The sequence below is a fragment of the Acinonyx jubatus genome, chromosome C1 (assembly GCF_027475565.1).
Source record: "Acinonyx jubatus isolate Ajub_Pintada_27869175 chromosome C1, VMU_Ajub_asm_v1.0, whole genome shotgun sequence".
Lineage (NCBI taxonomy): Eukaryota > Metazoa > Chordata > Mammalia > Carnivora > Felidae > Acinonyx > Acinonyx jubatus.
This window is the reverse complement of record NC_069381.1, coordinates 152,832,413-152,857,319: the sequence shown is the minus strand read 5'-3', so window position 1 is coordinate 152,857,319 and position 24,907 is coordinate 152,832,413. Positions and strand designations below refer to the sequence as shown.

The 24,907-nt window shown below is 35.7% G+C and overlaps 1 protein-coding gene and 1 long non-coding RNA gene across 4 annotated transcripts in view; one reads left to right on the top strand and one right to left on the bottom strand.

The window, feature by feature from the left end:
- SCN9A (sodium voltage-gated channel alpha subunit 9) overlaps positions 1-24,907 on the top strand; it is a 165,553-nt gene that overhangs the window by 49,123 nt on the left and 91,523 nt on the right. For 2 of the 3 annotated variants that reach the window (XM_053215223.1, XM_027055576.2), the window contains exons 1-3: positions 21,682-21,791; positions 22,343-22,471; positions 23,948-24,039. In XM_053215223.1, the coding sequence (XP_053071198.1) occupies positions 21,712-21,791; positions 22,343-22,471; positions 23,948-24,039 (301 nt within the window). In that variant the 5' untranslated portion in view covers positions 21,682-21,711. Of the gene's footprint in view, positions 1-13,366; positions 13,675-21,233; positions 21,353-21,681; positions 21,792-22,342; positions 22,472-23,947; positions 24,040-24,907 lie in introns of those variants that run through there. The other variant, XM_027055575.2, reaches the window with a different exon arrangement.
- LOC128314051 (uncharacterized) lies at positions 2,348-14,231 on the bottom strand. The gene is made up of 2 exons (XR_008295409.1): positions 12,715-14,231; positions 2,348-9,626 (listed from the first exon to the last, which is right to left on the bottom strand). It is a non-coding gene; the product is annotated as an uncharacterized LOC128314051 (long non-coding RNA).

Below are 24,907 nucleotides of genomic sequence, written 5' to 3'. Positions count from 1 at the left end.
TCTTAATTCCATTCTACCTACCTAAATGTAAAAACTTTAATTTTAAAGTTTCAAATAACAAAGCAAATAATATGGCCATTACCTAAATCCCTAAGTATAATGGATTATAATAATTGGTTTTACTGCACCTAGACTGGACAAGGGTAAGGCAAAATATTAGAGGTAGAACAATCAGCAATTTGAAAATGTATACAATTTTCTAAAGTAATAAACTGATATTCATGAAGTATTGGAGGGTTTGCCAAAATTAGAACTAAAATTATGTATTTATTTTGAACAAAATAATACATAAATTTGAAGACAGCAAATTAAAAAAATCAGTCAAGGAGTTTCATAGATCTTTTATTGCAGATTAAATGCAATTCCAAGCAGTATTTGGATATGACCCATGGTGCTTTCAGCCTTCAGCCTGAAGTTGGGAATCTTCAGTTATTGGAGGTCCCAAGCTCTGTAGCTCACTAGGATGCCATTTAATCAAGGTATAGGATTTCCAAACAGTAGTGATTTCAGTACAATTAAATACCAAGAATTTAAGATTTTAGTTCTGTTTATGCTTATTTTATTGCTGCTGTGCAGCCATAAAATCTTTTCAGAGAAACACACAGTAGCTGTGGCATACCCTGATAAAGAATTCTGATCAAGACAATTGTTTCCTGTGCTCTCATAAAAAGAACTATTACAAAGCAGAGCAGGGTCTTAGGTCCTATTTGCTAAGTTCTCCTAGAACTTCTCAAAAAAGATGGGCATTTATCTAAGCTTGCCCAGAACAGTCCCAGTTTATGCCTATTGTCTTGGTATCTGACGTGATGTAGCATTTATTCTTGACAAAAAAATCTTGGTTTGCAACATCAGTGCTATGTTCATCCTACCAAGGATGGAACCAGATTTTTAAGTGTATTTCTTAGTCAAGGTGTATCTGTCTCTGATTTCCTCCAGTGATGCTTTCAAGTGTTCAACTATCAGTGAAATGAAAAACTACTCAGAGATTTTTAAATTCATATTCAAGGAGCAGATAAGACTGGACTCAGACCTGGGTTAATTATTATCTTTTTCCCATATTCTCCAGATTCAGTCTTCTAGCAGCTTTGGTTTTCTTATCTAATAGCAGAGCTACTGGATGACTAAAGGGCACTTCTGCTTGTCTTCGGATGTTTCAGCTTTGTCTTCCTTTTTATATGGTCTTGATATTCTTCTCATGCACTGAGGCTGGGAAGACTGATCTGGAAGTTTTTTCAGTTCCAGTGGAAGAGAGCATGTATCATAACATTTCATACTGGAAGTAAACACTGCTTCTTCCGTCTCTCCTGATGATGTCTTTCTTTTTTATCATGGGATTTCAGATATTATGGATGGAAAGATTATGAACAAATAGGAGAAGATTCTAAAATGCCATTGTGGCCAAAGAGACCTTTGTGGTTATAAGAAATGGCTAAGTGAACCCCGTGACAGCCAGCATGGAGTTGTCCACTGCCTTGTTTTGATCATGGTATCAGTATTCACATGACAGTAGAAGGAGAATTTCTAAGTCGAATCAGTTTCTTTCATCTCAGTGTCACCCCACAGTTTCTAAAGTAACACAGAAAGCAAAAGAGAGTCTTTTGTGTCTTAACAGAATTGTTAATATCAATATATAATTAAGTCTTAACTTAAAAAATATTTAGTGTGCTTAACACCACTGAGTAAGTTAAATTGCCACTATTCTAAAAGGAAATACACACAGAATCCCTAGCAGATGTACTTTTTGGCCTACTTAGTCATAATGACTCTCAAGTACAATTAGGACTCAGACATTGTGACTCCAGTCTATTTCTGTGTTTATAAGTTGTAAGCTCATTCCTTACCCAGGAGAGCACATTTTCAGAAAATTATCCTTCCAAGCATAAAGGTTGATCAGCATTTCTCATGGATCTCTTATTGATCAAAGTGATGTTATTTTGTACTGTGTAAAATGTTATTTTTGTATATTAATTATAGTCCATTTTAATTAGGCCTGTTATCACTTAGGTATAGATCCCTATGTATGGCAATATATTTACTTGATCAACTCAAATTTGATGGAACATTCTTAACTTTACATAATGTTAGTGTAATTCTACATCTTTGGTTTCTTTTTTTTTTTATATACGCTCTTTGTCTTGAAATAGTTTCAGACTTATGGAAGACTGATGCAGACAGTATAACTGTGTGGAAGACTGATGCAGAGAGTTCTCATGGAGTCCGTACTCAGTTCCCCTGTTAACACTTTACGTTCCTATGCTACATTTGTCACAAGTAATGAAACCATAATGGTACATTATTATTATTAACTAATGTCCTTACTTGATTCATACTTCCATAGTTTTTCCCCACTGCCTTTTTTCCTCCTCCAAGATTCCATCCAGGATACCACATTACATTTAACCATCATTATCTCCTTTGGCATTGTGACGCTATGGCAGTTTCTCAGACTTCCCCTGTTTTTGCTGACCTTGATAATTTCATGACCAATACTGATGAGGTATTTTGTAGGATGGCCCTTAGTTGGGATTTTTCTCATTTTTTTTTTCATTGTTAGATCAAAATTATGAGTTTTGGAGAGAAAGAGGAAAGTACCATTCTCATATGCTATCATGGGAACATATCATCATGAGTTATCACTGCTGATGTTGGCTATGATTTATTTTACAATGCTTTTGAAAATGCTCATGTAGGGGAGCCTGGGTGGCTCAGTCGGTTGAGCGTCCGACTTCGGCTCAAGTCATTTTCTCACAGCTGGTGAGTTCGAGCCCCGCGTCAGGCTCTGTGCTGACAGCTCAGAGCCTGGAGCCTGCTTCTGCTTCTGTGTCTCCCTCTGCCCCTAACCCACTTGCATTCTGTCTCTGTCTCTGTCAAAAATAAATAAACAAAAAAAAATTTAAAAAAAAAGAAAATGCTCATGTATAGATTCTGTGGTGCCTTGAGAATGCTTTAAAAATTAATGGTACTCCAGCTAAAATTCTACCTGTGGGAAAATATCACTATTTCCAGAGAAGTGACATTTTCAAAGCAGTTTTTCACTTGGCAACAGTGAGCATCAGTAAAACATTCTATTTTACTTAATTTTATTTCGGGTCCACTGTCTTAAATAATTTAGATCTGACCTAATTTGATTCAGATTTTGGCAGACCTTCAAAATGGTGTATTGGACCAATTTTAATTTTAAATACATAGAATCAAAGTTATCTGCAGGTAAGAGACTCAATGACAGAATATAAAACAGAATCTGAGGTTATTACAGAGTCCTGAATGTGTAATTTTTCTCCTCCTTGATATATGGAAATGTCCTATCTTAATCTTATCTTAATCCCTCTAATCAAGAAATTAAACAAGAAATTCGAATTGCTTTCTACAAGAAATACTGAAAGTTGTCAAAAAGTTTACTGCTAAAAGAATTCTATGGGAAATATTTTAAGAGATTAATTCCATTTTTTAAATGTAGATTTCATATGTAAGACAAAGTATGCTGATAATAATAATCATCACCAAAGCATAATTCATATTACAAAATTATATGGACATAATACACGCATATCCTATCTGAACCACAACAGAGTTGACACTTTGACATTAATAAATCAATTGGGAAGTACAATTTAGCATTCCAGTATTAGGTAGCTGCCATGGGGCCAAGAAAGCAATAGAGGCCACTGGGACCTTTGCCAGTGTAAGATAATGGGCAGAGCCCACATTTTCTCCTTTCAGTCATTTAGGTAAACATTGGTTTCGGGGTTCATGTAAGTGACTTCTGGGAGATTCCCAATTTGGACCTCAAGCATGTTCGGGAATCTGCCCTAATCTCACTCTCAGGGGTTGTTCCTATGTGAAAGGAACCAGGAGGTATTCCTACGAAACAGGACCCAGAGGACTAAAGGAATCCCCGAAAGCAACTTCCTGGAGGCTGCTTCTGATATTTGACTCCAGGAAAACAGTTTTGAGAACAGTAGTCTATTAGCAGCCATACCAAGCATCCAGAGTCCCTAAAACTCTATATAAAGACTGCCTGTGACATTTCTTACTTGAAGGAAGGGATCATTCTTGTACTCTGTTCACAGACTCCATTAATGATATTTAAATGCTTCCCAGAAGGTGAGCCAAGTGGAAGAATTCATTTTATTTTAAGCTTGTTCAGAAATACCTTAAATTCAAAAAAGAAAAAAAAATCTTAACTATAGCTCTTGAGCCACGTAACTTTGTCTAATTAAAAAACCGTATTTTCCAACTCTCCATATAAAGTTCAAGGCAACAGAAATAAATTAATGGGAATTTCCTTAAGTAAAGGAAATTCAGTAGCAATATAAACCTCTGAGCAATCAGTATTTATCCTAGGATTGCTTGCAGTGTCTAATATCATCTTTTTTTTTAAAGTAACTGGTTCTAGTCTACATGCTTCAATGATTCCAGTCTCAGAAGGGGTGCATATCTTGGATTTCGAAGGTCACATACATAGCTAGTAAATGACAAACCCAGGATCCAAACTCCAGGCTTTCTAGCTCCAGAACTTGCACTTGCATCACTAATGTAAACCAAAAGTCTGCTTCTATTACACATATGTGTGAAACATGTTTCATGTTTAAAAGGCTAGTAATTCCTATAAACTGAAATAGCCTCAAATGATGAAATTAATAGCTCTTAATTACAGGTGCATAATGAGATTTACCTAAGCAAGGAATTCAAATGGAAGGACAAGTTAATACTATTAACAGCACCATTTTTTCATGATAGCTATGTGCAAAACTCTCTACATACCATCCCAATCTTAACCAGTCTTTGAGGCAGTGATTATTAACATTTTTCAAAGTAGGAAACTGAAGCTCAAAGAAGGTAAGTCATCTGGACAGAGTCAATAGCTATAAAAGGTAGAACAAGGTCAAGATGATTACTTATCTGTGAGCTACTAGAACCAGTTTGGATTTTTCTGTATTGAATACAAGTGTTCTTCATGGTATACATTACCTATCCCTGAAGGATTTTACCTATTTTACATTTTTTAAGTTTATTTATTTATTTTGAGAGAGAGAGACACACACACACACAGAGAGAGAGAGAGAGAGAGCACGCACATGAGGGAGGGACAGAGAGGGAGAGAGAGAATCTCAAGCAGGTCCCACACCCAGTGTGGAGCCCAGTGCAGGACTGGATCCCACGAACATGAGATCATAACCTGAGCTACCAAGAGTTGGATGCTGAATCAGCTGAGCCACCCAGGCACCCCCTATTTTACATTTTGGAATTTGAGCTGTATTTCCAATGTCTTGCAGAAACTCAAATTTAAAGAGAAACTAGAAACTCAGTAAAGAGAAAAATTGTTTTTTTGAAGTGTATACACTCTTAAATAGTATTCATAAAGTTCTTTAGTTCTTAATATCTTTTAGTATCTTTGTGGGTTTTTTTTGCAATGTTGTCATTCCTGAAAGTTAGAAGATCAGAGATCAGCTTTTTTAAAAAAATTTGAGGTATAATTGACATATTACATTATGTTACTTTCAGCTGTATAACATAATGATTTGATATTTGTATACCTTGTGAAATGATCTTTGCAATAAGTAGTTACCATCTGATATCATACATAGTTATACATGTTTTTCCTTTTCCTTTTGATGAAGACTTAAGATTTACTCTCATCAACTTTCAAATATTCAGTACAGTATTATTGACTATAGTCACCGTAAGAGATCAGCTTTTTAAAACAAATACTTGGAAAAATAGATGTAACTCTTGGTTATTTTACAATAGGAGTAGGTTTTCCTTCTTCTTGCTGACCAGATTGAAGGATGAGTGAGGATAGGGCACCGCAGCCAGGAGTATTGCATGCGTCAAATGAAAATGGAGGGAACAAAGGATACAAGAATGTGGTTTCCGGGCCTCATCGAGATAAAGTGATGTGAGCAACATGAGTGATGTTTAAAATTGAGAATTAGAACTAAAATTTACATGGCGAACAACTTGCTTTACTTTTTCATTGTCTTGAATTTTACAGCTGGAAGTATTCCAAGGGAGAGGGTATTTTTGTTAACCTTGCATCTCTTTCTCTCCTCTTCTGCTCTCCTTTCCTGTTTGGTTTATCATCTTCCTTCCATCCTTCAACATCACTTCTCATTCTCCCTTGTGTCTTCTCAATCCAGATTTTCTTTCTTTAACTCAAAGAAACATATAAAACACATAAAATCCATTCAGAGTTCAAAATAAGTGGTGCTTTTCTTGAATGGATTTTATGTTTACCCTTTCAATTTTAAAATGGAGTTTTAAAACTTTGATATTTTACATTCCTACTCTTCAAATAAAACAAAATCCAAAAAATTTTGGGCATCTTTAATTGAATTTGTTTTCTCCTACTAAGTAGTAAAACCTGGTCACTAAGTTGTGTGTATTCACCAGATGTTTTCAATTTAATGCATTTGTTGCTTTAAAATGGTTCTTAAAGGGGATTCACATCAATAATTTATAATCTTTAAAAGAAGGCAAGCTTAGGACCTCTTCCCAAAAATTTATTTTGGTATTACTTGGGTAAGCCCTGGTGGCTGTATTTTTTTAAGTTATACAGATGATTCTTTTATACACTCTGGTTGAGAACCACAATGGACCATACCCTTGTTTTGACATACACATTTTTTTTGGCAACAATAGGGACAAATAGTATTTAACTGCCTTCTTACTATTACCTAACATAAGTGAAAAGAGCTTTTAAAACATAATGTTTAAGAAAATAATAGGGAATAGATTTGTTAATTCCATACTATGGATTCTTGGTGTTAGTATAATGTAATGCCAATTTCTAAACCTAATTATGGAAGAATTGGTGTCAGATTCAGTGAAATTTGATATTACTGAAAATCATACATTCAGCAAGCCAGCCATGTATGGTACCTGAAAAAGTATTCCCTATTCATCTAACAGAGAAAGTAGAAGACACGTTCCTTACCCTGTGGGAGTTTGCAATGTGACACGTTATGCCTTTGAAAGAGAGGTATTAACAAAATAAATTTCCAATTGTCTCCAGTTTACCCTAATATATAGATTATGGGTCTAATGTATAGTTTTGTTTCAAAACTTGTCTTTATTATTGGAGTTCTAAATTTTCACTAGAATTATCTTTTTAACTGAACTTCTTTCATACTTTTCAGCCTGATGACTCGTGATTAAGTTTCTTCTGTCAATTCTTTTATTATTTTCTCTCTTCCATTTGCTGCTCCCTCTTTTGAGACTGATGCTGGGACTCCCAAAATTATTGCACATCTTCTGAATTTTATTGTGAGTTTTCCTTTGCTCTTTTACTCTACTGTATTAGGCAATCTAAAGTATAGAATGCTATGAATTTTTTCATGTATATGTACTTGTGTGACCATCACACAGACCAAGTATAGAACATCTCCATACCTGAGAATTCTCACTTGTGCCCCATCCTGGTAACGTACCTTTGAAAGGTAACTAAAATTCTGACTTCTATTTCTTTTCAGCAAATATTACATCAAAAATTTTATTTTGATGGTCATGCCTTCAAGAATTTTTATTCTTTTTGATTCCCCTTTTTTTTTGATAGCCTACTCTTTTCAGTAAGAGATTATCTTCTAAAATCTCTCTGAGAATACTAATTTTAACCCCTTCATATTACTCTGTGTTTGACAATTTTTTTCTTTCTTCTAGAGTTAGGAGTTTGGTCTGTTCATCCGAATCCTTCAGTTTTATGTTTTTGGTCATCTTTGATTACCAATTCATCCTTAATTATCTGTTAATAATTTTGAATGAAAGACTATGTTGCTGTTATTCAGGGTTGCTTCTGCCTTATGTGGGTCTGTTTCCCAAACAAATCCTTCCTTTATGGGGAGGAATGCCTGTAGGCTTTGTGTGTGTATCTGGTTTGCTACATTTTAGGATATGGGCAAAGAAAAGGCAAGAAGAGTCCACCTTTATAGAAAATCCTAAATAATCTACCAAAATACCAGGGCCAGTAAGAGAATTTAGCAAAGCCACAGGGCACAAGGGTAAAAGGGTAATTAATATTACATAAATAGGTTCAGTTTTATCATTTTAGCATCAAACCATTGTTCCACTTTGTTCTTCAAACCAGTGTTTCCAAAGTGTCTTCTGAAGAACATAGGAGAGATTAATGTGTGAAATGCAAAGGGTTCTCTATGGACTTTAGGTTTCCCTGAGGAAGTAGGTGGGGAAGTGAAGATAATTGAATTGAGAACAGTGATGGGGGCTTCAACCCTAACCGAACATTCTTATTTCTTCAAAAAACAAAAAGTTAAAAGTCCAAAGCAAATATGGGAAACTGTTAAAGTTTGTTAAATCTAATGCTTTCTACACTTTTCTGTGTGCTTGAAATATTTCATAATTTATCATTTCTGGCATTATCAAAATAAAACAGCAACAACAGAAGAGTTCTGTGATCTAGCAGATTCAGGATCTGCTACATATCAATTCTGTCAAACTCTTAAATGTGTAAAGTCCCTAATTGTCCAGGGGCAGAGAAATTTGTTTGTTTCCTACTCCAGCATTTTCCACATTTAGCCACAGAACTTTTTCTTATGACATATCAAATCATACTGCATTTACAGACAGCAGCTTTTGATATGCTGCTTTATAATTTATACCCAATTACTTACCAAAATAATTTGAGGAATTATTCAGTGAAAATGTAACACATTTAAATTAGAAATATGGGAGGAGTCTGGGTGGCTCAGTTGGTTACACATCCAAATTGATTTTGGCCTGCGTCATGATCTCACAGTTTATGAGAGATCAGGCTCTGCACTGGTAGTATAGAGCCCGCTTAGGACCCTCTCTCTCTCTCTCTCTCTCTCTCTCTCTCTCTCTGTCTGGCCCTTCCCTTCTCATGTGCACTCATGCTCTCTTTCTTTCTCTCTCTCAAAAATAAGTAAATAAAAACTTAAAAAAAATAGAAAGAGGGGCACCTGGGTGGCTTGGTCGGTTAGTGTCTGACTCTTGATATTGGCTCAGGTCATGATCCCAGGGTCATGGGATCAAGCCCTGCATAGGATTCCGTGCTGGGTATGGAGCCTGCTTGGGATTCTCTCTCTCTCCCTCTGCCCCTCTCCCCTGCTCTCTGTCTCTCTCTCTCAAAAAAAAAAAAAAAAAAAGGAAATAGAAATCGAAATTCAAAACACATGAGAAAAAGGTAGTAAATTAACCTGCCCTGCTTCTAGTAAAAATGGAAATGAACACCATAGGTGGTCTTATCTCAATTAATTCAGAGATTTTTTTTTTTTTTTTTGGTTTAGTCTGGGGTTAAATTTAGCCTGGAGATAAATCCCACTGCTTCACACTTGAATATAGAGGAGGAAGCGGGGAAATATGACTTGCAACATTGTTGGGTAGAATAATCCTTAGTCAACTTGTTTTCTGACTTATTTAATTGTGGGCCAACTCTGTGACTTCTCTGCTGGACAGAAATGTTTCTCTCTTCTGACATTCTCAGATGAGTGTAGGCTGTGGCTTCTGGTTTAATCTTCTCATCAGGGGAAACTTGTCTTTCTCTCTTCTTCGGATTTGCAAAAACTCTTCAGTGTCTTCTCTGGTTTTCAATGATATCATGAAACTTTTTCCTCTTGTCCATCTTTGTTTTCATTGCAATGGGAATTTGGAAACTAGGGGATGATAAAACATGGGATAACCATTGTCATGAACTGGAAGCTGACAGTGCTTTGACTGGGAAAATGTATGAGGAAAAAAACAGATGATAGATACGTAGATAGTACATGCATACATGCATAGAAAATAGGTAATAGGAAGAGAGTACAGAATAAATATTTTTACATCTATTTCAACTGTAAGAAATCCTAGATACGAGGATACTACCTTCACTTTTTGTTTTCAGTAGTTGTGTAAGTATCATCTAACATGAGGCTAATGTGCAATATTGAAAAGAAGATGCAGTCATACTAATATTAGTAAGTGGAAATATGGTAATATTATTTCTCAAAATTTTAAATTAAAACATAAAAAGAATAAATATTGATTGATTTTATTAAATGTATTAAGTTCAAGTCAAATAAATTTAAGTGCATCTTTTCAAAGTACTTTTTTTTGGATAATAAATGCATGATATCTTCATTATAAAAATTTGAAAAATAGGGGCACCTAAGTGTCCAACTTCGGCTCAGGTCATGATCTCATGGTTCATGGGTTCAAGCCCCATGGCGGGCTCTGTGCTGGCAGCTCAGAGCCTGGAGCCTGCTTCTGATTCTGCGTCTCCCTCTCTCTCTGCCCTTCCCCTACTCATGCTGTGTCTCTCTCTCTCTCTCAAAAATAAATAAACATTAAAACCAGATTTAAAACTTTGAAAAATAAAGAAGAGTGCCTGGGTGGCTCAGTTGGTTAGGCATCCGACTTCAGCTCCAGTCATCATTTTATGGTTTGTGAATTCTAGCCCTGTATTGGCCTCTCTGTTGTTAGCACAGAGCCCACTTCAGATCCCCTGTCCTCCTCTCTCTCTCCCCTCCCCTGCTCACACTCTCTCTCTCTCAGAAATGAATAAACATTTTAAAAATTTTTTGGAAAATGAAGAAAGGTATAAAAAAAGTAATAAAAGTAACCCATGTTCCCTCAGCTGTGAATAACCCTCATTAAATATATTGTGCCTTTAATTTCAGACTTTATGTACATTTAAAAAATTGACATGAATATACATGTATGTGTATGTGTAACACATACATTAATTGTCCATTATAAGATTTTATAATTTATTAAATAGTCTTTAAAAGCAGTCTTTTTTTTTTTAATGTAGGCGTTATGCCCAGTGCAAGGCCCAATATGGGGCTTGAACTCATGACCCTGAGATCAAGACCTGAGCTGAGATCAAGAGTCAGTTGCTTAACTGACTGACCCATCCTGGAGCCCCTAAAAATTCTAATTCTTTAAATACCACTCAATTTTTCATTATATTTTCATTTTTTATTTACTGAAACCCTGACTGTTAGGCTTTTAGATTTATTATAATTTTTCAATATTATGCAAACATTGCAGTAAACATCTTCACAGATGGAACATCTGAGACTATTGCTTTTGGATAAATCTTAGAAGGGAGGTTATTTAGCAATAAAAATGAATTAACATATTTAAGGCCTTTGACGGATATTGCAAAATTCTCCTCTAAAAGTTTGTACACATTATTTATTCCCATCATCCAGATGGGAGGCAGTGACTTCCTCTATACCCTCCAAACTAGAGGATGATGATGGAATCTGATCTGGTTGTAAACAGATGCTTAGTATCTTTCTTCACTTTATCCTGTCCAGGAAAATACCTCCCATGAATGGTACCAGTGACATGAATCACCCACCAGCCCTGCTGCCTGTATATAGTTTAGTGAATCAGAATATGTATGCTGAGGGTGTGCATGAATAGAGCGTGAGGGGAAGAGAAAGAAGGGAAAAAGAAATAGGGAGAGTAGAACTGGGGATTGGACATCTGAGTTCATGACATCTACTTACTTACTGTCAAATAATTCCTGAAAGAGGTGACATTTCCAGTTGAATGTAGGGAGTACAAAAATATCCGTTCTCCAGACATCTTTTCTCCAAGAGACAGGTATGTGTACGCTGAAGGTAATCTTCCCCTCACCTGTATGATTTACAAAAGTGTTGAAGAATCTCCTAAACCCAAGTGGAAACTGCACTCACTGCCTTATTTCTCAGATTGATGTTGGTGCCAGTTTCTAACAGGCTACCAAAGTCTCTTTTAAAATACATAGACTTCTGGTAAGGATTTTCTTATACTGTGCCCAAATAACTGAGGGGAAAAGTCATCGACTGTGTTCTACACATAATTGAAGTTCATTTTGTTTGATATGGAAATAGAGGCCTGGAAAAGAATAATTTTAGCTTCTCCCACTTCTTTTCTGAAACTATATTATCTGTGTTCTCACTACTGTGATTTGCTAGATTTTTATATTTAGCATTGGAAAATAAAAGAACAGATCATGGCTTCTCTTAGGTCACTCTCCCTCTGGCTTTGGTGATATTCCTTACTATATACAGCTTCTCAAGCTGTTCACAATGGGCCGATGTATTAGAAGTTGGTGTGTCCCAATTCTCAGGCAAACCTAATGCCAGAAGAAGAAGAAGAAGAAGAAGAAGAAGAAGAAGAAGAAAGAAAAAAAAAAGAAGAGACTCATTTTTTTTTTAATGGAGAAGTTACAAAATTACCCTGACTCACTGGAATAATGAGTTTGTTATTTTCAAAATAAGAACTGTTATTTTTATGCTTTTTTATTTAGAACATTTCAAAGTAATAATATATAGAAACTTGACTTTTTTATTTTGTATTTTTCTTTTCTGTAGGTGTTGTAATATTTTGTATACACATATAAGTTATTTAGGGAAGTCATAGTTTGAATGCATCTCATAGGGTGTTTTGTTTTGTTTTGTTTACTTTTTAAATTGATTCTGTCACAAATATTTTCTGAATCTCTTTTCTTTCTTCTTCCTAAAACATTTCTCCAAATTGTTTTTAATTCAAAATGAAAAAAAAAAATTTTTCTGGTTTGTAAATGGGTATGTAATTGTGAGATAATATAAATATGCAAAATAGAATAAAACAATGTTTCCACCACATCATTTCACAGAAATGAGTTTCCCTATGACAGAGAAGCAGAGGTTGTGAGTATGTTATGAGATTAAGACAGAAGAGAATCAGGTGATCAGAGAGGCAAGAGGAGAATCTGGAGAGTCGTACTCTCAGAAGCACTGTTGTGGGACGCCTGGATGGCTCTGCTGGTTGAGCATCTGCCTCTTGATTTCGGCTCAGGTCATGATCTCATGGTTCATGAGTTCAAGCCCCATGTCTGGCTCCGTGCTGACGGTGTGGAGTCTGCTTGGTATTCTCTCTCTCCCTCCCTCTCTGCCCTCCCCTGCTCTCTTTCTGTCGCTCAAAATAAGTAAAATAAACTGTAAAAAAAATAAAGAAGCACTGTCATAAAGAATTTTAAATAAGGAAGGTTGATTCAATAGCACTAAAACTAAATACAGATGAAAAGTAAATAGTTTTTTTTTCCATTAAATTGTCACTTTTTTATTTTAGAAGCTGGGAAGTATTAAAATCAAATTTATTTTTACATGTTAGAATTTATTTTTTAAAGTTATAATCTATAAACCTTTATTTTTTAATATGAAATTTATTGTCTAAGATCAAATTTTTATATAAAGATGGTTAGATAGCATGGAAAATAAGTCTTGCACATAGTAATCACTTAGTAAATGTTAATTCAACATAATAATTCTGTGAACACATTACTTCTTGTAGTTGAAACCAAAAATCCATTTTTTATTTTTTGTAATGTGCCATATCTTGCTAGCAAACACCTATCTCTTTCTTTGTTTCCACTTAGGCCTCTTATGTAAGGAGCTGAAGGGGAAATAAAATATACAGGATGAAAAGATGGCAACGCTGCCTCCCCCAGGACCTCAGAGTTTTGTCTACTTCACAAGACAGTCTCTTGCCCTCATTGAACAACGTATTGCTGAAGGAAAAACAAAGGAACCCAAAGAAGAAAAGAAAGATGATGACGAAGAAGGCCCAAGGCCAAGCAGTGACCTGGAAGCTGGCAAACAGCTGCCCTTCATCTACGGGGACATCCCACCAGGCATGGTGTCAGAGCCCCTGGAGGACCTCGACCCCTACTATGCAGACAAAAAGGTGAGTTTATTGGGACCTCAGTAGTGCAGTCTCTGCGCTACTCTGTTGGCTTCTTTTGTACAGAGAGATACTTCAGAGTTTTTTAAATGTTTATTTATTTTTGAGAGAGAGACAGAGACAGAGCCTGAGCCAGGGAGGGGCAGAGAGAGAGGGAGATGCAGAATCAGAAGCAGGCTCCCTGCTCTGAGCTGTCAGCACAGAACCTGATGTGGGGCTCGAACTCATGAACTGCGAGATCATGACTTGAGCCAAAGTCAGACACTTGACTGACTGAGCCACCCAGACATCCCTGTACAGAGAGATATTTTAAATTGAGAGTAAGTGGAATTTAGTGAAAAACCAGATAATGACAAAAATGTTCAGTTACATATGTATGTGGGATATTCAGAATTTGTACTTTTAATTTTTCATCCAAACTGGTTCTGTCACTGACACATTATTTTGATATCCTTAATCTTTTAAAATATTCAGTACCATGTTCTGCCTTTTGGGACATGACATAGATGCATACCTGTAGGAACGGAATTATTTTCAGTTGAGAACTAAGACCTTGAGGTATGTCCAGAATGCGTTCGCATGCAGGTGCCAGCTGAATTTATGGGGATATGTAAGATCATTCAACTAATAATGGGAGTTTAGACTTCTGCTTCATATAGGGCGTTGAAAAACGGGTCTGAGATAGAGAAGTGGGACATAAATCAGAAAATGTTTCTATTGTTCAAAAAAAGAAGGGGAGGGGGGCGCCTGGGTGGCTCAGTCAGTTAAGAGTCCGACTTCAGCTCAGGTCATGATCTCATGGTTTGTGGGTTCGAGTCCCGCGTCAGGCTCTGTGCTGACAGCTCAGAGCCTGCAGCCTCCTTCGGATTCTGTGTCTCCCTCTCTCTCTGCCCCTCCCCCACTCACACTCTGTCTCTCTCTCCTTCGAAAATAAGTAAACAAAAAAATTAATAAAATTTAAAAAAAAAAGAAGAGGAGGGAGTATCTCACAAAATTACTCAGAAAGTTGAGGATAAAGAAAGGCGATTGGAATGAACAAAGAGGATGAGCTGGTAAGCTTTTTGCAAGCAGTTTGTGTTCAGGGGTGGGAAGGAAAGCAAGAAGGTGGTGGAGAGCAAATAAAAAGAGGAAGTGGAGAACAGTACATTCATGATGAAAAATCTGAAAAATTTTCTGCCAGAAAGGCAGAATTTATTGAGGCTCCAAATAAATTGAAAACTTTTTAAATATAGGATAGAAATAGCACCTTGAAAGTAAAAAAAATAATAATAATCCTCAGAGAGAAAAGTACAGAAGGTTGGAATCATGTAGCTAGTTGCAGATGTTTAATAGACAAGGTACAAGCTAAGGCCAGATTGTATTTGCATTTGAAAAGTGGAGAGAAGGGGCGCCTGGGTGGCTCAGTACATTAAATGTCCAACTCTCGATTTCACCTCTGGTCCTGATCTCACAGTTCATGAGTTCAAGCCCCGCATCAGGCTCTGTGCTGACAACACGGAGTCTACTTGGGATTCTCTCTCTCCCTCTCTCCCTGCCCCTCCCTTGCTTGCATGTGGGTTCTCTCTCGCTCTCTCTCTCTCTAAATAACCAAATGAACTTAAAAAAAAAAGATGGAGAGAAGTCTTACTGAGACTTGAGGGGCAAATAGAGGTTGGATTTACGAGTCCTGATACATTGAAGTAAATGCAGGCACATCAGAGGAAATGCGTGTTACATGATGTCAATATTTTCCACACCACAGGAATGGAAATTGTCCTCTGAAAGTAAAATGTTGAGAGTAACAGAACTGAGAAGGTGTTTTCACTTTAGGGAAATGGGAGAGAGTTTGAACCACCTGCTGTAAAGGTTATTCTGTTGAGAAAGTGAGAAGTACAGCTTTCCTGACACAGTAGTGGACACAACCAGGTTGAAGTTAAAGTTGACTAAGAGGAAACTCTAAAGGATTATATCGGCAGTTCTGTAACTCTCCAACATTGCTTTGCCGTATAGCACCTGTAGACTTTGAAAGGTCAAGAAAGACAAAATAAAGCCCATTTTAAAAAATAGTTTAAGATATAAATGAAAGGGAATATTTCCTGATAAGACATCTAGCAAATAAAGTAAAATAGAGAACATATTTGAAATAACCTGAGAAATATAAAATATGATGAGGTTACATTTTGATAGTAGAAACCCATCTGCCTCAGTGGTAGTTACTATGAACAGCAGTGCCTAACACTTGCTTCACATCACAACAGGCTGGCAGCACAGCATTAAAAACCAGAATACCTGAGAAGCCCTTGAAATACTATATAGCATTCTAATTAATCAATCAGTATTCTGACACAGCAAGGAAGAATGCTAATATGGATTAAGGATTGCTGTGTCAGGCACTAGACTTTTTATATAAATTAGCATACATATTTATCATAACCTGGTGAGATAGGAAGAAATACCCTGTTTTTATTTATTTTTTTAAGTTTATTTACTTGGAGAAAGAGAGGGAGGGAGAGAGAGTGTGAGCTGGGGAGGGGCAGAGAGAGAGGGAGAGGGAGAATCTCAAGTAGGCTCTGTGCTGATGTGGGGATTGATCTCATGAACTGTGAGATCATGACTTGGGCAGAAATCAGGTCGGAGGCTTAACTAACTGAGCCACCCAGGTGCACTTACCCCACCCCTCTTTTTTTTGGTAATATCCTATTTTTATTTTATTTTATTATTTTTAAATTTATTTATTTATGTATGTATGTATGTATGTATGTACGTATTTATATAATTTTCATCAAAATTAGTTAGCATATGGTACAACAATGATTTCAGGAGTAGATTCCTTAAGCCCCTTCCCCATTTAGCCCATCCCCCCTCCCACAACCCCTCCAGCAAACCTGTTTGTTCTCCATTTTTAAGAGTCTCTTATGTTTTGTCTCCCTCCCTGTTTTTCTTATTTTTGCTTCCCTTTCCTTATGTTCATCTGTTTTGTCTCTTAAAGTTCTCATATGAGTGAAGTCATATATTTGTCTTTCTCTGACTAATTTCACTTAGCATAATAGCCTCTAGTTCCTCTATGTAGTTGCAAATGGCAAGATTTCATTCTTTTTGATTGCTGAGTAATACTCCACTGTATATGTGTGTGTGTGTGTGTGTGTGTGTGTGTGTGTATATACCACATCATATGTGTATATATATATATGTATATATATATATGTATATATATGTATATATACATATATATACGTATATATATGTACATATATGTACGTATATATATATATACGTATATATATGTACGTATATATATATACGTATATATATGTACGTATATATATATATACGTATATATACCACATCTTCTTTATCCATTCATCCATCGATGGACATTTGGGCTCTTTCCGTACTTTGGCTATTGTTGATAGTGCTGCTATAAACATTGGGGTGCATGTGTCCCTTCGAAACAGCATACCTGTATCCCTTGGATAAATGCCTAGTAGTGCAATGCTGGGTCACAGGGTAGTTCTATTTTTAATTTTTTGAGGAACCTCCATACTGTTTTCCAGAGTGGCTGCACCAGTTTGCATTCCCACCAGCGGTGCAATAGAGATCCTCTTTCTCTGCATCCTCGCCAGCATCTATTGTTGCCTGGGTTGTTAAAGTTAGCCATTCTGACAGGTGTGAGGTGTGTAATACCCTATTTTTAGATGAGTCAAAGGGCTTGGGGAAATTAAGCAATGTGCAAAATGTTACCCCCCAGTAAGTTGTAGATTTTTAAAATTCAATTTGGTTTGTCCCCCTACTGAGATATTCTATTATACCACATCTCTTAATATAGTCTAGTTTCTGTTGTATAGCAACCACTATGGTAACAACTTCACAAAAGCAAATTAAATAATGATGAGTAAATAAGACAGGCAAAATAAAAAGTACTTTCTCATTTTACTTATTACTTCATCCTGAAAAATTCCTGGCTCAGAATGGATACCTACTACATTTCCCATTTCCAAAGGGAGTCTGGATGTTACTTAACCAGCTACCTCTTAAGGAGGAAAGGAATCTTTCCGGAATAATCCCCAAGGCATAGACATACACTAATACTGCCTTAAAGTAATTTGGGAGGTATGGGAAAATGTTTGCATTTGAATGGAGGATTATAGGCCTATTAACTAATGGAATGATGTTGGCTGTGATAGACTAATTTAATAGAGAACATTTAGGATGGGACTCCATCTCTTTGCCTTGGCCCCAATTCCTTTCAAATAATATAACACCAGCCACATCAAAAGCCTAACCCACATTTGCATCAGTATAGTTGAGTTGAACTAGGTCAGACAAAGCAATCTATTTTTCATGGTTCTCTATTCTTGACGTGGTTACAAAGATCTAAAGGGATAAACAAGTCTTCTTATTTTCTTTTGGTTTGGAGCTTTAGATTATCAATTTTTTTTGTGTCTAGCTTTTCAAACATTTCTTGATAAAAGTAGTTTTGACTTTTGCTTGCAAACTTAGAGTTGCTTGCAACTTTGTGGATTGATTCCTCCATGTTTCAAGTTATTCACACTAAAAGACAAAAATTTTATTTCTGCTACATTATAATTATTACTAGTATTAAAAATCTTAATGACCCCTGGGGGTCAAATCTTAATGACCGCCTGGGTGGCCCGGTCGGTTAAATGTCCCACTTCAGCTCAGGTCATGATCTCACGGTTCATGAGTTTGAGCCCTGCATCAGGATCTCTGCTGTCAGGACAGAGAGCTCACTTCAGATCCTGTGTCCCCCTCTCTCTCTGCCCCTCCCTGCTCACATACTTTCTCTCTCTTAAAAATAAACATTTAAAAAATATATCTTCACTCTTAAAAACTGAGAATAAACTGAGGGTTGATGGGGGGTGGAAAGGAGGGGAAAGTGGGTGATGGCATTGAGGAGGCACCTGTTGGGGTGAGCACTGGTGTTGTATGGAAACCAATTTGACAATAAATTTCGTATTAAAAGAAGGAAAGAAAGAAAGAAAGAAAGAAAGAAAGAAAGAAAGAAAGAAAGAAAGAAAGAAAGAAAGAATAAAAAATATATCTTAATGACCCCTAATTTGACTTTGGCCCAGACTTTGATTTGTATTTGAGTGTAATTATCAATGCTTTGTTAAAACAAAGAACACTTGATAAATTAAAGATAGAAGTTAGGGCTTCATTTTTTATGTGATGAATGTATAAGTGCTTTTTAATAGTGTTATGCAGTGCTTTTATTATAAGTGAAACTTTGTGTCTTTAAGAAAGAATAAATTACTAATTACCCTGTGCTATGGGTATTAAGAGGACAGGTACAATGGCCTACTGTGCTTTATATGTTACCTATAATTTAAGCAGCTGCTACCAATATTGACTAAGAATTTACAATGTGCCAGAAACTTAAAAGCTTTAAGTTAAATCTTAAATCTTGATACACTGTGCTTTTTAGAAGGCACTAAGTGCTGGCTCTCAAGTTGTTAAATGGTGGATCTGGTATTTAGAATCACATCTGTCCAAACCAAACATATGCTCTTTGGGTACCATATTTGTCTAATTTTATGTTCAACAAACTCTTAAATAAATGGGCAAAATTAAAAGAATTTATTCAGACTTTGATATCTATGCATTTCATAGTAGGATTTTGGAATTTACTAAAGGGACCTATACTGACCCCCCACGTTTCATAGGCTTACCTATTTTTCCTGCCTATAACTAACTCCTGTGTGTGTGTAAACCCAGATATTCCTAGAGAAGTTCTTGAAGTGAATAAACATTGGGAATTTAAATTTAAAAATAGCAAATGAATTGTTTTTTGTAAACATGTCAAGCACAAGGTAACTTGATCTGGCCAAATCTAGACAGTAATATGATTTTCACATTAGCTCAACCGATGTCTGATTCAGGAAGTCTCCCTGATAATTCTCACCTGTGTGTGACCATGTCTCTTTCATACTGTCACACTCCTCCATTTGTATTTCTCTGTATTATACCTGTCACATCTTGCCTTGTATTTGAGTTACTGTGTATGCATCACTTTTCTAGGAAGTATCTTGAATGCAAGACTCATGTCTCATTTATGTTCAAATGCCTTTCATCACCTCATATGCCATAGTTGTTCACTACACAATTGCAGAGTATAATGAATGAATTCTAAAAAGCACAGTGTATCAAGAGTTAAGAAAACAGTGGTTGTACTCAAAGGCTATATATTAATTTTAAAGCTAATTTTAAGGTAAAAGTGAATTTTATGTTAAATTGTATTTAGTCATAACCGGTGTAGTGAAAGTGACTAGGAATATAAAAAGACATCTGAAAGTAATAGATTCTGGTTCACTTTCTTGAGAACACTGCCACATACAATTAAAAAGCAAGATACTTGAGGGGCGCCTGGGTGGCTCAGTCGGTTAAGTGTCCGACTTCGGCTCAGGTCATGATCTCACAGTGCGTGAGTTCAAGCCCCGCTTGGGGCTCTGTGCTGACAGCTCAGAGCCTGGAGCCTGCTTCAGATTCTGTGTCTCCCTCTCTCTGACCCTCCCCCGTTCATGCTCTATCTCTCTCTGTCTCAAAAATAAATAAACATGAAAAAAAATTTAAAAAAAAAAGCAAGATACTTGAACTTAGGTCCCCAATTTGGTGAAAAATATTTATTACCAGAAGCCCATTCATGAACTTATATAAAATTCAGATTAAACAACAACAGAAGACCAAGTCAATGTCTTCTAAATAACACAGGTAATTTGCCTATCAACTATAGGAGAATAAGACAAAAAGTTAAAATTTGGTCTTCTTGATTTCTAAGCAAATTTCTTAGATTGTGTTAATGTTTTGTTGTTGCTGTTTATTTATTTGAGTTTTAAAATTTTTAACTACATACCAAAGCTGTGGAGAATGTCACTTGTGTAATGATTACATAACACATTTCAAGAATATTTGGCTCATTTGTATTATTATTTTTTAAATTACTGTGGGTAGTAGCAAGCAAGTCCTTTAATTTGTGATCTTTTCTTTTAGCTATTATTTATATTACATCTAAAACAAGAAAATTGAACTGGGTAATAGGATTTTCTAACTCTAATATTCCTTAAATATATGAGAATATGTTTTTGAAATGACTCATATTTTAGAACACTTACTATTAGCCATGACAATAACCAACAAGTACTAAAATTCTCAAGGTGTTATGGCAAAAATCAGGGATAGCTAGTTTCTATTTTGTTTGCTTAAAATACACTGATGTGAAAGAAGGAAATTATATTCTAAACTAATTCCAGTGGCCACAACTTACTGTTACTGATTTGGGTGTTAAAAGGATATGAAAAAGAGAAGACATTGTATTTGAGGCGTTCTAGGCAACCCATGCTCATAAATGGCTCACTTCTTAATTTACTAAGAAGAAATAGAAGGAGTTCATTGGCCAATGTGATCTAAAGAGTTCAATTGATGTCAGTGGTACCACGTTGCTTGAGTCTGATGGCAGTGTTTCTTTAATGTGAGACTACCACAGGCAGAGGTAAATTGCTGATATAAATGTGTGAGGGTGAAATTTCAAATTCTCAATTTCATGTTGTTTTCATTTTCGCCTGCAGACTTTCATCGTGTTGAACAAAGGGAAAGCAATCTTCCGTTTCAATGCCACACCTGCTTTGTACATGCTGTCTCCTTTCAGTCCCCTAAGAAGAATATCAATTAAGATTTTAGTACACTCATATCCTTTTTAAATTGTTTACTGTTAATGGTGCTTTAAAATGTAAACTTTGCTATTTTATTCAAATGTGGATTTTAGTTCTTGTGTACCAGAAAAGACTCTGATTTTAGTGTACTGATTTCAGTATAATTTGGTGTAAGTCTCTGAGAAAATTGGGAGAATGGCAATGTTAGCATTTTAGGATAAATTACTTTATATATTACTCCCTTGTTCAAAGAGATAAAAAAGTTATAAAAATCATTTAGAATTATTTTCTAGGACAAAGTTGTTAGCATTTTAACAAGTGTCATTATCAAATATTAAAAGTTCCCACTGTGGTCTTTTATCAAATTCCTTGATTCTAAGCTACTTTATTCAGCATGCTCATCATGTGCACTATTCTGACGAACTGCATATTTATGACCATGAGTAACCCTCCAGACTGGACCAAGAATGTAGAGTAAGTGGGTATAAATACATTTTAATATGGTCTCACTGTTATTTTAATCCTCTCCTTTCCCGCCAGGAAGTTACCACAGCTCTAAAAATTGTGGTGTTTATCTTCCCATATTATATGGTTGCTTTTCTTTCAATTATTTTTTCCTCCTCTGTGGTATTAACCAGTTAGCAGTGGAATAGAATAATTGTTACAGTCTTTTCTAGAAGAATGAACTTATCAGATGTCCTGCCTTGTTCTTAGACATGTTATATATTTCTTATCCTTGGGTATATTTCTGATAGGAGTAATGTAGGACTTTTCCAGGCAGATCTAATACCTGTGTTCTCAGTCATTTTGAATGCCTCTACTTTCTCTAAGAGTATCTAATATGGACATTTTGAGATTTTTCTGGAAATACCTTTATTGTAGTTTATTCTAATACTTCAAGTGGATCCATAAACCAACAGCCACACTCTGATAGATGGCTTTCTTGGGTTAATCAGAAAAAAAATAAAGATTTATATTGGTTCTATTCTTCTCATATTTAATATGCCATTGGGTTATTTGTCTAGGTACACTTTTACTGGAATATATACTTTTGAATCACTTGTAAAAATCCTTGCAAGAGGCTTCTGTGTGGGAGAATTCACTTTCCTTCGTGACCCATGGAACTGGCTTGATTTTGTCGTCATTGTTTTTGCGTAAGTACATTTAGTTTTTTTGAAATGGCAAACTCATGAAAATGACAGAGAGCACAGTATTCCAGTGAAAGTAAGCCTTTGGGGTCTGACTTTTCCTGCAGGTAATGGTTGCATTTAAAGGATACTGAATGAAAGGTAGTCATTCATTTGATAGGCAAATGATTAATTTTTCAAAAGTGTATGACATCATTAAGATTGATCATCTTCATGCTCAGCACTTGGATGGATAGTATATGCCGTGCAAGTGAGTTCATACTTTGAAAACTGATAAAACCTATAAGAATCACAGAAAAATCTCAAGCCTTAATTATAAAGTACTGTGCTCTTTTTATTAACCTATACTATGAAACTATTATGCTATATTAAAATACAGAAGTAAAAAATTTATAAGGGCTGTCACTGCATACTAACCCTAACTTTAGTGCATTGTGTATATATTATGTATGCCGTCACAGTTTATTTTTAAGAGGAAAATATTACATTAAAATATAATTTTAATTTATTTATACTGCTGCTCTTTCCCCAAATATATTTGCCAGAAACAGTCAGTTGTTTTTTTTTTGTTTTGTTTTGTTTTTTGAGTCTCCAAACCTAGATACAATGTTTTTCCTTCTATCATCTTGAATTTTAAAACTAATGCGGGTTCACCGAAGGAATTTAGATAATGCAGAAGGGTCTTAAGATTTCTAGTTTCCCATTCCCTCGCCCCCACCCCCACCTCCTTGTCTATCAGGCTCCCTTCTTTTATGGTCACCTGACTGCTGTAGGTGCACCCGCCACCTGCTGACAAGAGTCAGCGTTGACATCGAGTCAAAAGAAGGCTGCCTTTTCACAGGGCTCTCATTTTTTATTGAGATATAATTTATGTGCCATAAAATTTACCCTTTTAAAGTATAAAATTCAGTGTTGCTTTTTTAGTATGTTCACAACATTGTACAACTGTCACTGATGTCTAATTCCAGCATATTTCCATCACCCCCAGAAGAAATCATTTCTATTCCCTTCTCCCCCTAGTCCTTGGAAACTAGGAAACTACTCATCTGTTTTTTGAGTCTATGGATTTGCCTATTCTAGACATTTCATATGAATGGAATTGTACAATTTGTGGCCTTTTGTGTCTGGCTTCTTTCAGTTAGCCTACAGTTTTCAAAATTTGCTGCTAACATTTTATAGGATGTTAAATATCTATATTGCCATAATGTTGAGGTCTAATGATTGAAGCATTTGATTGTTTATTTAGATATTTAAAGTATTTGAAGCCATTTTAATAATATATTTGTATTTTACTCACATAAAAGGGATTGAATCAAATCTAATCAAATTGAATCAGTTGTGTTAGGGGAGAAAAAAAAAAAGACTTGCAGAACAATCCATTTAAATAAGCATTTCCAAATGTAGGCAAACCTTGACTTAAAGGCACGGGTAAGTATCATAGATTCTATCTAAATTCTGAATAACTCTGATTTAATTCTACAGGTATTTAACAGAATTTGTAAACCTAGGCAATGTTTCAGCTCTTCGAACTTTCAGAGTGTTGAGAGCTTTGAAAACTATTTCTGTAATTCCAGGTAAGGAGTGATTGGTGTGGAGTGTTAGGCCACTCATAACTCCAACTATTTGGGAGTTGTTCTTTGTTTGTTTGTGTGTGTGTTGTCACTGTGTTGTGTGTGAACTCCCTATTACAGATATGTGACAGAGTTTGTGGACCTGGGCAATGTCTCAGCGCTGAGAACATTCAGAGTTCTCCGAGCACTGAAAACAATTTCAGTCATTCCAGGTGAGAGTGGGGTTAAACACCGGGGCTGACTTTGATCTTTTGGAGCCAAGACAAGAATGACTTTCTCTTACACAGTTCTAATTAAATTTGATTTCTTATGTTTTTCACAATCATTATTAAAAGTCAGCCTTTGAGTTTAATCAATTGCATGGATCTTAGAGGATGAAGATGGCCATTTGGCTCACATCTCAACTTGAAATTTTCCCTCCTGAATAACAGCTCATTTTCCATTTTGTTTAGTCAGGAATGAAAATTTCAATTTGTTCTGATTGCTTTTCATACAGTTAGGAAAAGAGATTTTAAATATCAGCATGGGGGTATTGCATGACATGTTTTTTAGCTTTCCACAACAAACCATTTCTTAACTGAATATTAGCAACGTGTCACTATATGCTGCAATTCAGCCCCTTTCTTTTAATGTCATTATAGAGAGATGGTTTGTTTGACAAGCATTTACTAAATTAGCACTTTGAAAAATTATTTTTACAGGTGAATATGGTAATGGCTTGAGCAACCAAATTATTCATTTTGACAGTGTGGTTACTCTTTGGGCTATTTTACAATTTTTATCATTTGCTGTGATATATAAAAGCAAAATATATATAAACAGTAAATCTACCCTTTTGAGCTACTACGCTTTTTTTGAACTAGGCTCTTTA